Source organism: Cyclopterus lumpus, chromosome 24, assembly GCF_009769545.1.
Source record: "Cyclopterus lumpus isolate fCycLum1 chromosome 24, fCycLum1.pri, whole genome shotgun sequence".
Taxonomy (NCBI): domain Eukaryota; kingdom Metazoa; phylum Chordata; class Actinopteri; order Perciformes; family Cyclopteridae; genus Cyclopterus; species Cyclopterus lumpus.
This window is the reverse complement of record NC_046989.1, coordinates 8804389-8817367: the sequence shown is the minus strand read 5'-3', so window position 1 is coordinate 8817367 and position 12979 is coordinate 8804389. Positions and strand designations below refer to the sequence as shown.

The 12979-nt window shown below is 41.4% G+C and overlaps 2 protein-coding genes across 3 annotated transcripts in view; one reads left to right on the top strand and one right to left on the bottom strand.

The window, feature by feature from the left end:
• fig4a (FIG4 phosphoinositide 5-phosphatase a) overlaps window positions 1-1614 on the bottom strand; it is a 34000-nt gene extending 32386 nt beyond the window's left edge. The window contains exons 1-2 of one of the 2 annotated variants that reach the window (XM_034527596.1): window positions 1412-1614; window positions 1145-1256 (exon numbers count right to left, since the gene is read on the bottom strand). In XM_034527596.1, coding sequence (XP_034383487.1) covers window positions 1145-1207 — 63 coding nt within the window. In that variant the 5' untranslated portion in view covers window positions 1208-1256; window positions 1412-1614. The remainder of the gene's footprint in view (window positions 1-1144; window positions 1257-1411) is intronic. The other variant, XM_034527595.1, reaches the window with a different exon arrangement.
• A 344-nt stretch (window positions 1615-1958) lies between these two features.
• Window positions 1959-12941, top strand: ak9 (adenylate kinase 9). Its single transcript, XM_034528158.1, has 35 exons — window positions 1959-1974; window positions 2180-2271; window positions 2368-2431; window positions 2510-2562; window positions 2654-2750; window positions 2844-2956; window positions 3029-3193; window positions 3443-3553; window positions 3695-3769; window positions 3907-4008; window positions 4225-4364; window positions 4468-4790; window positions 5452-5570; window positions 5816-5951; window positions 6074-6170; window positions 6275-6360; window positions 6614-6808; window positions 6962-7098; window positions 7213-7416; window positions 7506-7802; window positions 7899-8017; window positions 8372-8591; window positions 8669-8722; window positions 8803-9003; window positions 9324-9542; window positions 9663-9879; window positions 9986-10184; window positions 10312-10458; window positions 10611-10828; window positions 10958-11154; window positions 11318-11487; window positions 12002-12100; window positions 12289-12391; window positions 12488-12602; window positions 12733-12941. Exons 1-35 carry the CDS (start codon window positions 1959-1961, stop codon window positions 12939-12941), a joined length of 5109 nt encoding a protein of 1702 aa, XP_034384049.1.
• The last annotated feature ends 38 nt before the right edge of the window (window positions 12942-12979 follow it).

Genomic DNA, 12979 nt, shown 5'->3' with positions numbered 1-12979 from the left:
TTTCTCACACTGGGTTGAGAGATGGCTTAAGATTTTCTGTCCTCAAAAGACCATTCAATTGGAACACCTTGCATCAGTGCAGTCCTCAACTATTAGAACCACGTTGTCCTGTTCCACGTTATCTTATGGGCAGTCAGTTCAGCCACTGTTCAGTAAAATGGGCAGACAGAGGATCAATAAGAAACTATGATAGCTCAACTGTGACAAATGTTTTCCTGCCTTACCGTCTAAATGTTTGTGAGTATAAATCAGCCATCAATCACACTGTCATAGCACACCCTTATTTAAACACTGGTGTCATTGTAGGTCATCGGGAAAAAAACAAAAATAATTGAATTTGCTAAATAAAAACACAAAAGAAAAAGAAAGACACATGCACAAGAACGTGTCGTCATGTGTGCATATCTGGATATTTATACCAAATCAAAGGTAATTGTGTCTTGTAAATTGTTATTCTAGACACTATAATTGACAGCATGGCGGCCATGGTGAATCAAAGTAGACTGGGGAATCCCTGAAATAGCAAATCATCACAAACATTCTTTGGCTGCCATCTAGTGTTTGCTGACTTCCAACAGAAATCTCTAAATACTTTATCAGTCTTGTGTTTACATCTGTAAAGATTTCAAAGTAAAATATCCTAGCTTAAGCGTGGCTTTCCAACATCAGTTAAAATTAGGAAATCCATTACTACAATACATTATTATAATAAATGCTTTTAACAAGTGATTGATTTGGGTTGGGATGGACTTGTGAATGACAGCGATTTAAATGTCCTAAATATTGTCTGCCCTAAATAAATAATGTGTCCTTACTAGCAGGGCTCTTTCGGCTGGGAAAGCTGGGGAAAAGTGCTTGTACTAGGTAGTTCCTAGCCCCAGTGTGTGCCTCTAATACCATAACAAACAACAAACTGGGGTTAGGTAGCTCCAAAGAGAAAATATGTGCAAATCAAGAAGAGGCATGCTCCTTTCCTTTGTTCAATAATATATATATATATATATTAAGAAATGTTCTTCATCCTGTTCTTACAAGCAGCTCTTTGCCATGTGATATAATTGAAAGAGGTGTTTTGACTACATGCAGGTGGAACCGACTTCAAGTCCTTGTGAAAAAGTGACAATAAAGCTCATTGCGGACTTACGGCTCTGGTTTCATACAGAACCATCCTCTGGACCCCACTGATGGTAGCGGCTGACTGCGGCATTGTTATCCCTGTATTATCAAAACACTCACAACCCAGTAGAGAAGACAAGCTGCAAAACAAACAAAACACAACATAAATATCCATTACTTCACATCATAAAACAGAAAAGCGACAAGGCATACTAACGTTAGTTAAACATGCCACTTTTAGCCACTGGCTGCATCTTATTTACGTCCTATTTCCAAGCTAAGCGACGTAACTTACCATTAATGTAGTCAGTTAACGTCAGCTGCGTTAGCCACAATTCTAATAATAATACGCATCTCCACGTGTAGCCTAAGTAACTCCTTAACGTGGTTCTTTCATTAATTGTGTACGTAACCTGCCCAAAGTGATTACGGGACTAGCATACAAGTGAAAAGTAACGTGACTTTGTTTTAGTCAGGTGACATAACCGAGCTCGTGTCAACTGATACGGTGGCCCGCATGGTCCAATAAGTTCGAAAGGGCTGAAAATGCGATCAGTTAATCACTTTATTGTCTTTCATTGGAAGATAACATCTCCAAAGGCAGGTACAGCTGATAATAAACACTTCTTAACGTAGTAAACGTACACTTTAAGTCTCAAAGGGAGAAGTATTGGCTTCAACGTGGAAGACACCCCCCCCCCCTCTCAGTTTGTTGGTTGCTATAGTAACCATATCGGGTGACCATTAACACATTGAGCAACAAACTTTAGGAAACCTATAGGTAACGTTATCCTGATAAACAAACGATGATACACGTTTAAACGGATAAAAAACATATAACAATGAGCCAAAGTAATGGTGAGTAAACTTCTGAAATATTACAGAAATGACCTGTGGCTAATTCATCTTTATATCGGAAATTTGGGGTAAATTAATGTTTATGGGTAATGTTACTTGTAAGGCCGTCAGGTAACTTAATGTTACAATACATTGAGAAATGATCTATTGTTTTGTCTATGACGTGTTATTCTCTCTGTACATTATTGATGTTCAATAGCTCAAGTAGACCGTTTAGTGGACAACCTAATAGAAGATGAAGCTGAGAGAGAGGGTCTTCTTGCCAAACCCACCTGCTTTATCATAGTGGGAAGACCGGTATGTCCCCCCCCCACACACACACACACACACACACACACACACATGCACACACACGCCTACACACATTGAATTGTGTGGTATTCTTTGTGGCAGGGTGTTGGCAAATCCACCTTGGCCAAAAAACTTGCAGAGTCCTGGAAGTGTATCTTAATTGATGGTAAGTACAATTGTTGTATTTCTGGTCCTTGTCCCGTCTTAATTCAGATATTTCTCATCAGCTTTTCTAATTTTTCAGATACAGATCTGCTAAACACACACTTACAAAATAAAACAAAGCAAGGCATAGAGGTGAGCATCAAATGTTAACTTATCCTTTTGAATGTCATGTGTATATGTGTGTATATATATATATATGTGTGTGAATTGCTTTTTCTTTTAGCTCTTGACTATCTTATCTGAGGGGAGAATTATACCAGAAGACATGGTGCTCCAGCTGATTATTGCCAGGCTTAACTCACCAGATGTGGAGCACTATGGTAAATCATGAATAGTGGTCATGTATTCAGATTGCATTTTTTCAGTTAAAAAAAACACTGCTTGTAGGTGATAATACGTGTGTTGTAATACAGGGTATGTACTGAGCTGCCTGCCGTTCATGTCAGAAGAGTGTCTGAAAATTCATGAGCAGCTCGAGCTGATCAAAAACCTCAAACTAACACCTGATTTTATCATCAACATCAAGGTAACTCACATGTCCTCTATTTAGTGTACACGTTCATACATCTGTGAACTTAACCCCGCCATCCTCCACCAGTATGCAGATAAAGACCTGGTCCATCGGCTGTCGGGTCTGAAGCAGCACACAGAGACAGGCCAGCTGTATAACAGGGAACAGTGGACGCGTGAAGATGTGTTTAACAAGAAGAGGGAGAACAAGGATGAGGAACTGGAGGATGAGGAAGAGGAGCTTGATGAACAGGTATGGTTGAAGAGAAAACATGTCTTTCCACTGGGTTTAACAGTTCCTGTCTTTGATGTTAAGAGTATTATTACTCAGTTTATTTCCTGCAATTCCCAATGACATCATATTTTGCATTATTTGGACAGAGTAAACATTTCATTCTATTCTTTTTTTTTTTTCCAATGAATAATTCTTATCACAACCGTAATCTTTAAACCTTAAAACCTGTCTGTGCTGTCATGATTTCCTGGTTTGTTTTGCTTGCAGGAACCCCAAAAGGATATTGTTGGCCACTTGGTGTGGACGCCAGAAAATTTGGTCAGAAATGCTTTTCCTAGAATCAACATGTACAAGGACACTATGCTCAGACCACTGGAGGTGAGTTACCCCAAGGCTCCAACATATCACACACTAGGAAGTTAAACAAACTTCAAGGGTAAGATGAATTGCTCTCCTGAAAAGGAAATACACTGGTTACTCATTTTTAAATCCAGTAAATTGTAAGTTAATTCTTTTCAGGATTACATGTCAGGCCACAACCCCCTCTACCTGTTGGAGCTGGATGGAAACAACCCACCTGAAGAGCTGCTCTCGGTATGCGTGTGTGTGCGTGTGTGTGTGTGTGTGTGTGTGTGTGTGTGTGTGTGTGTGTGTGTGTGTGTGTGTTTAACTATTCTGTGGGTATTCTGTGGGTAGTTCTGTATTTATTTTGTGTATTGTTTTGTCTCTAGTCTGTAATGTCCCGTCTTGGATCCATGGCGGTAAAGCGTGTCTGCGTTCCATTCCCCCTTCACCAGACGGATGATGAAGAACTGCCAGAGGAAATTGACACGGTCTGCCATTAGTGACCATATTCAGATTTTATTTAAAAAAATGTATTTCAAATAAACCACATCTATAAAACACAAAGATGATGGTGATGCAATAAGTGTACCTGTTGGGGGATTCTTTTTTTTAAATTAAGCTCTAACAGACGTTTCCAACATACTCTCTCCACTAAATCCATTCCAAATTGAACTAGTTTAATCCTGAGTTCATCTCTTTTCCAGGAAGACCTATTGAGAATAATGTCCTCCTCCAGGACCGTGTCCCCTGGCTTTAGATGGAGAAGGAGCCGCTGGAGCCGAACTTGTCCTGTTGCCCTGAAGGAGGGCAAGATCATTCCTGGCAAGCCTGAATTATCTGTGGGGTGAGTGATCGTTGGTATGCTGTGGCCAGGTAAGGAATCTATCCAGCTTCAAATGAGACTGGGTAAAAATGTCAACCATCTCTCATTTTCTACCCCTCTGCAGCTTCCAGGACAAATTGTACATCCTGTCATCTCAGGAGGCCTACGAGAAGTTTATCACAAACCCCCGACGGTACTTACTTCCTCCGATGCCCAGACCTCCTTGCAGAGTTTCCATAATTGGACCTCCACAGGCCGGGAAGAGCACTCTATGTAAGCTTCTAGCTCAGCACTACAATGCATTGGTGCTTGATATGGAGGTATTGGTGCAGCCGGTTCTGGCCAAGGTTGAGCAGGAGAAGCTTGAAGAAATCAAAGAGCAGACAACACAGATCGCGATAGAGAAAATCCGGCTGAAGATGGAGCAGGAGGACGGGGAGAATTTAGGCAAGTTGAGTTTTGTTGACGATCATCATTTTCACTATGACCTGTATAATTGTATTATATAGAGTATTTTGAAACAGACAACAATGTTATTGTAGCGACGTTCCGTCTGCGCGGTTCATTGTTAAGAGCTGCAGACACAGTGAATTTCTTTTCGTACGCAAATGACAGGAGATTGTTTAACTCTTTTCGTTTGATCTTAATTCATGCAGCAAAGCGTTAACTAAATACACAAATAATAAACTGTCACACGGTAGAAAAACTATATGCTCCCATGCCTAATGCGGCTCTTTGTTTTGCACCTGCTGCCGTCATGACGTCGTTAAATAAACGAAAAGAGTGAGCGTCAATTATTAACATAAATACCTTTCAATATATTTTACATCTTAGTTCCTGGTCAATGAGCATAATTCAGAAATTAATATTCCCAACATCTAATTAACCAATTTATACACTTATTTTTCTATTTTTTAGATAACTTCAACACAATGTTCCATAGCTTAATAACTATTCCCCTAACAATGTGTTATCTCACACATCAGCCCTACAATGTAGAATTAATTTGAACATGTGACTCACGTGTCCCTGAGCTTCACAAAGCTAGGGACAGCTGTGCCAGCATAATATACCATATTTGTTTGCAAATGTTTTCTGCTCTTTTCAGTGACAGAGGATCATCCAGAGGTGCAAGCCATGGTGCTGTCTGCGCTGGAAGAAGCTAAACATATGAGCACATCTCCCTTCAGCCTGTATGCTGAGGTACTCGAGGAGCGCGTAAAAGAGGTATGTCAAAAATAGTGGAACATGGCAGCTAAATTTACACAAGCTTTTTGGTCCAAAAAAAGATATTAACATAACATAAATGTTGCCATTTTGCAGTGTATCATGTACAGTAGGCTGTTTGAATTAACTTGATGTCCAAGTAAATTCAAATGAATGAACCACCCAAAGTTTAACTAACAATTTGGCTTGAGATGGAAAATACATATGCATCGTATCTATAAACAGCTTGAATTTTGATGTTACAGATTGAAGAGGCTGAAACTGATGCTGGCTGGGTGCTTGACAACTTTCCCAAGAACTTTTCCCAAATGGATATCTTACAGCAAGCTGGAATCATGCCAGACATCCTCTTCTGTCTCAGAGACAATGATAGCAATCAGGGTACGAGACACAGAAACGGTGCTTCACAAACAAAACGTTGTTTTATTTGAATATGTAGACATGAGTATATATTTAAGTTCTGTCAGTGTTCATGTATCATTGCATTTAAATGTATTGAACAGTTTTGAAGAGATTGTATGAAGCAAACAAGGACAGCGTGGACACAGCAGTAAGGAAGAGGTTGCAGGACAAACAATCTGATAAAGAGAAACAGGCCTTGTGAGTGCAGGCGCAACGATGCTGTCAAATTCTATTAGTTGTTATATCTGAAATGTATTGTTTATGCAGCTTTTGCTTTTGTGCTTAATTGCTGACCATTTTAGAAACCAGAAGGAACCCGAATCAGAGGTAGAGGCCAAGCCTGCAGAGCTGGAAACAAATCTAGAGACAGTTGTTGAAGAGACCGAAGGTACCAGCTCTATGTCTAAAGCAGCCTAAATTCACAAATGCTCCTTGATCCTGCAGAATTTCACCCGCATTAATGAATTTCCTTTCTAGAAAATCCCAATCAATCTGATACCACCAGCCCTGCAAATCTTGCCATTATTAAAAAGGAAGGTGAGACAAACTACCGGTATACTGTATGTAAGCTTCCTAAAAGCAGCACTGAACTAAATATGCATTTATCTCTCTGTCTCAAACTCTCCATCTCTTTTGACAAGCTGTGGTACTACCCGATCATTGGGACCTGGGTTACCCAGACGGCCCGGAGATGAATGACTATAAACTGCAACTGCAACAGTTTGTGTCTGAATGGGGCCAAATGCAGTCTGCATTAACTGTCGTCCACTCCGTACTGGAGATTGGCCACAAAAGCCCAGAGGACCTGCTTCGAGAGATGGTCCTTCAAATGGAGAGTGAGTGCAACCTTTCTTGAAGTATCAATCAAGTTGATTCATTTTAACTATAGTATACTTGTGACATAGATTTTGAATAGTGTATCTAATAATGTGACTACTGCTGCTACTAGAAACTCTCAATCTAATCTGGTTTACAAACATGATTTTCAGAACCCTTCGAGCACGTATCGTGGGAGGTATCGTCAATGGACCTGGACCAGGAGGCAGAGGATATCGAGGCGTTAACTGAGCTGGAGAGAGCCGAGGAAGACAGCAGTGACAACGACTTATCTGAGGAGGCGAATGAAGTCAGTATATAAGTCTTCATAAACCGGTTTATAATACTACAATTTAAGATACAGAAGATACAGGCCTGTTTTATTGCTTTGTTGAAAGCATCTCCTCCCTCTCAATGAAAGCAGGGTGACACAACAGTCAAAAGGTTATTAGGCGATACCCAACATTTCTGCCCTGTGGCCTTAAAAAACCATAATGTCCTGTGGCCGTGTACGGATGAAAATGCCGCCAAGTACCGTGAGAAGACCTTCTACTTCTCCAGCCTCGAAGCCAGGGACTCCTTCCTTCAAAACCCTCTTCAATTTGTTGCACAGACTGAGCCTCTCAAGGTACAAGCTGACATAAGAAGAGAAAGAAAAAGGCAACGTAAGAAAAGCTAAACAATCCCTAACAAGTTTCTTATCACCTTCCATCCAAGCCTCCTGTCCTGCGGATCTTTTTGCTTGGCACCCGAGGGTCCGGCAAAACCACTCATGGTGAGTGGCTTGCCCAGCAGCTTGGCATCTTTCATATTCAGTTCAGAGAGCAACTCCAAATGCTCATCATGGCCAAGACAAAGAAGCGGGTACCTCATGCTGATGAGGTAGAGTTCTCAGAGGAGTCTTCTGAGGATTTGCAGGCCCTTATAAAGGAAGCCAGGGCGGAGGTCGAGAAGGAGGAGACGGAGGAGCTGGAAGAGCTGGAGGAGACCTCCGCCAACATGTATGATATGGAGGTCAGCTTTCGATAAACCCCCCTGTAGCAAGGTTTCCAGTATTATGGTGCCTGCGAGGATTATGATATTTTTAAATATTGTGTGTGTCTACACCAGGAAGTGGTTCTGACTGATGAGGAAAAGGCAATCCAAGCCTACCTTTCTGATGGAGATCCACTGACTCCAGAGATCCTGGATATGGTTATCGCACCATACTGGAAACAGGAGCCATACATGTAGTTGTACACAAACACAAAATATATTCTCTTCCTGCCAAATGATTCCTATTTACTGTCATTAATATAATGTACAGTAATATTAACTCTCAGCAAGAGGGCTAATAAGTGTAACTCCCTAAAATTGTAACAATCATTAAATAAATCTCTCATGCGTGCTCGCTTTCTACATCTTTCACCTCTTAAAAACCCAGGCTCACATACAGACCTTTCATACGCATACACTTCCATACATATTTTACACTTATTTACTAATTTCCTTATACATGTTTAGATTTGTATTCATGTACATTGCATATATGTAGTGTGGTTTTGTTGTACACCTGGCAAACCTTACCATTATCTATCTTGCAGAACTACAGGTTTCATTTTGGAGGGCTTCCCTCACAATCCCGAAGAGGTGCAGTATATGTTGCAGAAACAGCTTTTCCCAGACGTTGTGGTAATGCTGGAGGTGGATGTCCCAGATGTCCAGAAGCGTCTGTTGCCGAGATACTTGGAGAGCTGGTGTGAGCGCCGCAACCACCGTGAAGCACAGCGGAACCTCCTTCGGCATCTGCGTGAGAATAACAGGGTAAGCAAGTGACAACTCCTGACAGTGATTATAAATTGTGTGTGCGTATCTGGCACAAGTAAATCTATTTGGTACAGGAGGAGAACATTGCCAGGAGAAGGGCTGAACTCACCAAGGCAGGAAAAACTAAGGTAAACAAACTCCTTATTACTACTGGCATTCCATCTCCATCACTGCGTAACTTCTCTTCCTCTTATCTCCAACTCATCAGTATGAAGAAGACGATGAAGAGGATGACGCTGCGGGTAACATAGAGGATGGGATAGAGGCCGTGCTGGAGGAGGAGTTTCCTCTAGAGGAGGAAAACGAAGACATGGAGAATGAGGAGACTGAGGAGGCAGCGTCTGGGAGGCTGGAGATGGAGATAGCAGAGCGTTATACGACGGATGAAAACAGCCTTGTTACTGTGATGGTACAAAGACGCAAGACCTAATGAAGAAGCCAGACATACACATTTAAAACCCTTTTTTAATGTTTCATTTTGGGACAGTTGGGAGAATTACATAAGATTTACATTAGTTTCACAATAGCCATCATTAGACGTTACCATTAAATGTGACTATAAAAAGTATTTTGGTTGTCTGATGAGATACAGACATACATTTTACATTCTGATTACAAGAACACATTATTTGGCTTATTTTGACACAGGTTGGGTCTAGGATAAATGCAATGTGATATTGTAATTTTCCTTTTATTTGTATATTCTGCTTTGTGCTGTTCTATCATCAGGAGCTCCTGAGTGAACTAAGCATATCCAATGTCTTGATCAGAGCCTCTCGCAAGCTCCGCATTGTGCGGTATCAGCTGCTCCAGAAAATCCAGCCCTTGCTGACCAACAGGGAGTCACTCTTCCAAAGATGCCAACCCATCTCATACAGCCTGGCACATAAGCTGCTGCTCTTCTCTTATAAGCTCCACAGTGCCTTTGGCTGCTGGGATCCCATAAAGGTAGGTCGCAATCTAGGAATAACCACTGTCATGAGTTTTACTTCAAATACTTGCATGACTGTTCTGTACATAGTGTATTTCAACATACTGTTTTCTCCACAAATGTCCCCCCTTCTACAGCAATACAAAGAGAGAGATGTGTTCCAGCCTGTGCAGTGGCCTCTCAACGCCACATATCCCATAATCTTCCATCAGTATATCTACTTCTTTGAGTCTAAGGAGAACCGCAAAACATTTATGCTGAACCCCTTGAAGTACCTCAGGCAGCCAAAGCCCACCCCGTCCCTTTCTGCTAAAATAGCAGTTGTTGGACCACCCAAATCTGGAAAAACCACGGGTAAGACTCATGACAGCAGCTAAATCATCCACAGAGTTGTTTCTTTTGAACTTTCTCAAACCCTTATCGCTCTCTTCTTTTCTCTCACTTTGCTTTAACTTTCCAGTGGCACAGATGTTTGCTCGGAAATATGGCTTGGCCTGTCTGTCCATTGGCAGTGTTATGCGTGTGGTGCTGAGCAATTATGAGCACACTGATCTGGTAGTCCAGATGAAAAGGCATCTCTCCCAGGGATTTGCTGTGCCTGATGACCTGGCCATTCAGTGTCTGGAGGTGGTGCAAATGAGCACGGTCTGCAGCAGAGGGTAAGCTGAGAGCATCGGTTCCATAAAGTCTTTATTCTTACTCTAACTCTCAAGAAATCTGTCCATGCGGAACTCTTTTATTGCTGCTTGAGGGTGTTTGAGAAGACAATATTTAATGGCATCCCAGGTACGTGTTGGATGGCTTTCCGAAGACACTTAAGCAGTCAGAGCTGATTGAGTCTCGGAGTATCATTCCCATGATAGTTGTTGAGCTGGAGCTCGACACAGTGGAGGTGCTGAGGAGAGGCCTTCTGGACAAGATGAAGCCCAACAAGTTAGTGATAAAACACACGCCATGCAGTAGCAACTATAACCATCTTTATAAATACACATCAGAAATCACAGGTAGCTGTTTTTAAAATAACAAACCTTCAACGTTAATATATGAAAACATGTTGTGTACCCCTCTCTCTCCTCCCACTGCAGGCCTCACCTGATGCACAACAGCTCAAAGATCCTCCACATTCGCAACTCCTGTTACACGCAGGAGATAGATCATATTAGGCAACACTTCCAACAACACTATCAGAACTGGATCCTGCTCGATGGCTTGAAGAGCAAATGGTGGATCGGGAACAGAATTGTAAAGGAGTTCAGCATCAGCATGAAATATATCTCCAACTACGTGGGAAGGATGTGCAGCAGTAAGTATACTAGAAGCTCGGCAGGGTTTTTTACACTGAGTAAAATAACTGACAAACCCTGCATACAATGAAAACGTACATTTAATCTATACGCATAGTTCATTTTCCCTTTGCTTTTTAATTTTGAAGGGCAAGCAACCTCCATCAACCGACTGTGCGTCACACCCAAGGAGCTGCAGTGTCGGCTTGGAGAGTTTGGTCATTACTGCCCCGTCTGCCTGGCTCTACATCACCACCTAGTGGACTGCTCAGACATCGCAGCCTTAACTCATGCGGCTGAGTACAGGGAACACTATTACAAGATGTGTGGCGAAGACCATTTGGAGGTCAGTGTGGTGGAGCCGACAGCTAGACCAAATAAACCGATTAGTTGTATGTTATACTGTGAAATCGTGAAGGATTTATAATAACAGTTTTAACATGCACACATGTTATGTTAACTGTGACTAAAAGAACAATAACATGTGTTTGTTGCTCTCTCAACCACAGCGGTTCCTCACCACACCGGATCATTTTGTGTCTCCTGGCTGCGCACGCACTCTCCCACAACCCCACCTGCTGCCAAGAAAGAGAACTGAGAATCAGGTGAAAAACAGGTTCCCACAGCAAGTTGAGATGAAGGGCTTCTGCCCAGTCACTTATCTGGATGGAAAGAAAAGGTATGTTATATTGACCATCATATGGGTACTCACCCATATATTGTCCAAATCCATGTTCATTTTTTCTCATTTCTTGAGAAAACATTTTCGAAGACCCAAAACAAAAAAAGTCAGTGCAAAGGGATTCATGTGTGTACTGAAATATGTGCCATGTACCAATAAGTGCTATGTACCAACCAAACAGCTAATTCAATGAACAGAAACAAATAAGACTCTTATAACTGTAGATTAAAATCAGTGATTTTGGGTTTAAATACATGATTGGCATTAATGGATTAATATAAGTTTTCATTTATCACTGGAGCACAATTATGTATTGAGTTATTTATGTAATTGTTTTGATCAATTTTAGTAAAATAAAAACTGCAACATCTGCAACCTCGAGAATGTCCCACTACATGCCAACACAAATAGGAGGAATATGTCAAGCGGACTTAGTTTGTGTCAGATCTCTTCTTACTGCTCATAACTCTTTACTGTATGAGATAGTTTTCTATTCTCTACTTGTCCTTAGGTATGAAGCTCTGGTTCGAGGAAAGATGGAGTATGCTGTTGAATACCGAGAAAGGATCTACATTTTTGAGACAAAGCAGAAACAGGACAAGTTTTTGAGGTGCGGAGCTATGTCTTTTTATATTTCAGAAACGTTTTGTAAGTCATGTGTTCTTTTCACAAGTTTAGTTGTGCATATCAATAATATCTGAAAGTTTCACACTACTTGTATTAAAGGAAGGATGGTATTATTTGGCCATCACAGACAGTATACTGAGCGATAGTTGGAGTTGAAATATAATCTTTTAGGATTCCTGAAGCCTACTGGGACCAGAAGCTGCCCACTAAAGTTCCTCCTCTCTGTGAACCGATACCCCTCACCTCCCTTCCAACGTTGGGCTATCTGGAACAGGTCAGACACAAACTCAAACATATCATTTGATATATGTATGTTTCTGAAGTCTCTTTGTCATCTGGCCTGCTTGAGTCAAGTCTATATGTTTTTCAGGGTGTGTCAATATCAGTCATCAAGGCCATGACAGCAGTTGGGTGTCTGAAACCGAAGTACCCCTTCCTCAGCATACAAAGATCATCCCTCCTCTATGTGGCCTTCTATCTGAAAGGTAGGCAGGTGTCAAGGCTGCCTTCAGCCAAAATGAAATAGCATGTGGGAATTGCTTGAACTTAATAATTATGATGGCAACTATTTCATGTTTTATCCAACTAATGAATTAAATCTCTGTGTTTTTACAGCTTTCAACAACAAGAGCACAGACTACACCCGCAAGCTGTACAAAAAGAAGCTGGCCTCGTTTGAAGAGAACTGTGCGCTCATTCCCTACCTGAGCTCAACGATGAGAGGGAGCTACCGGTCTCCCAGTGAGCGTCCCATTAACTTGGAGTTCAAACTAAACAGGTTCCTGGCCTTGGGAGACTCGCCAGTTACCAACATTGCGCTGTAGCTTTACCTGTGCTATTTTATATTGTGTGTTAATATTGT

Excerpts from the sequence above, each read along its gene's own strand:
- ak9 (XM_034528158.1), top strand. Across the intron at positions 5,952-6,073 it reads AGACAATGATAGCAATCAGG|TTTTGAAGAGATTGTATGAA; the intron begins GTACGAGACACA and ends TGTATTGAACAG. Across the intron at positions 8,723-8,802 it reads CCAAGGCAGGAAAAACTAAG|TATGAAGAAGACGATGAAGA; the intron begins GTAAACAAACTC and ends CCAACTCATCAG.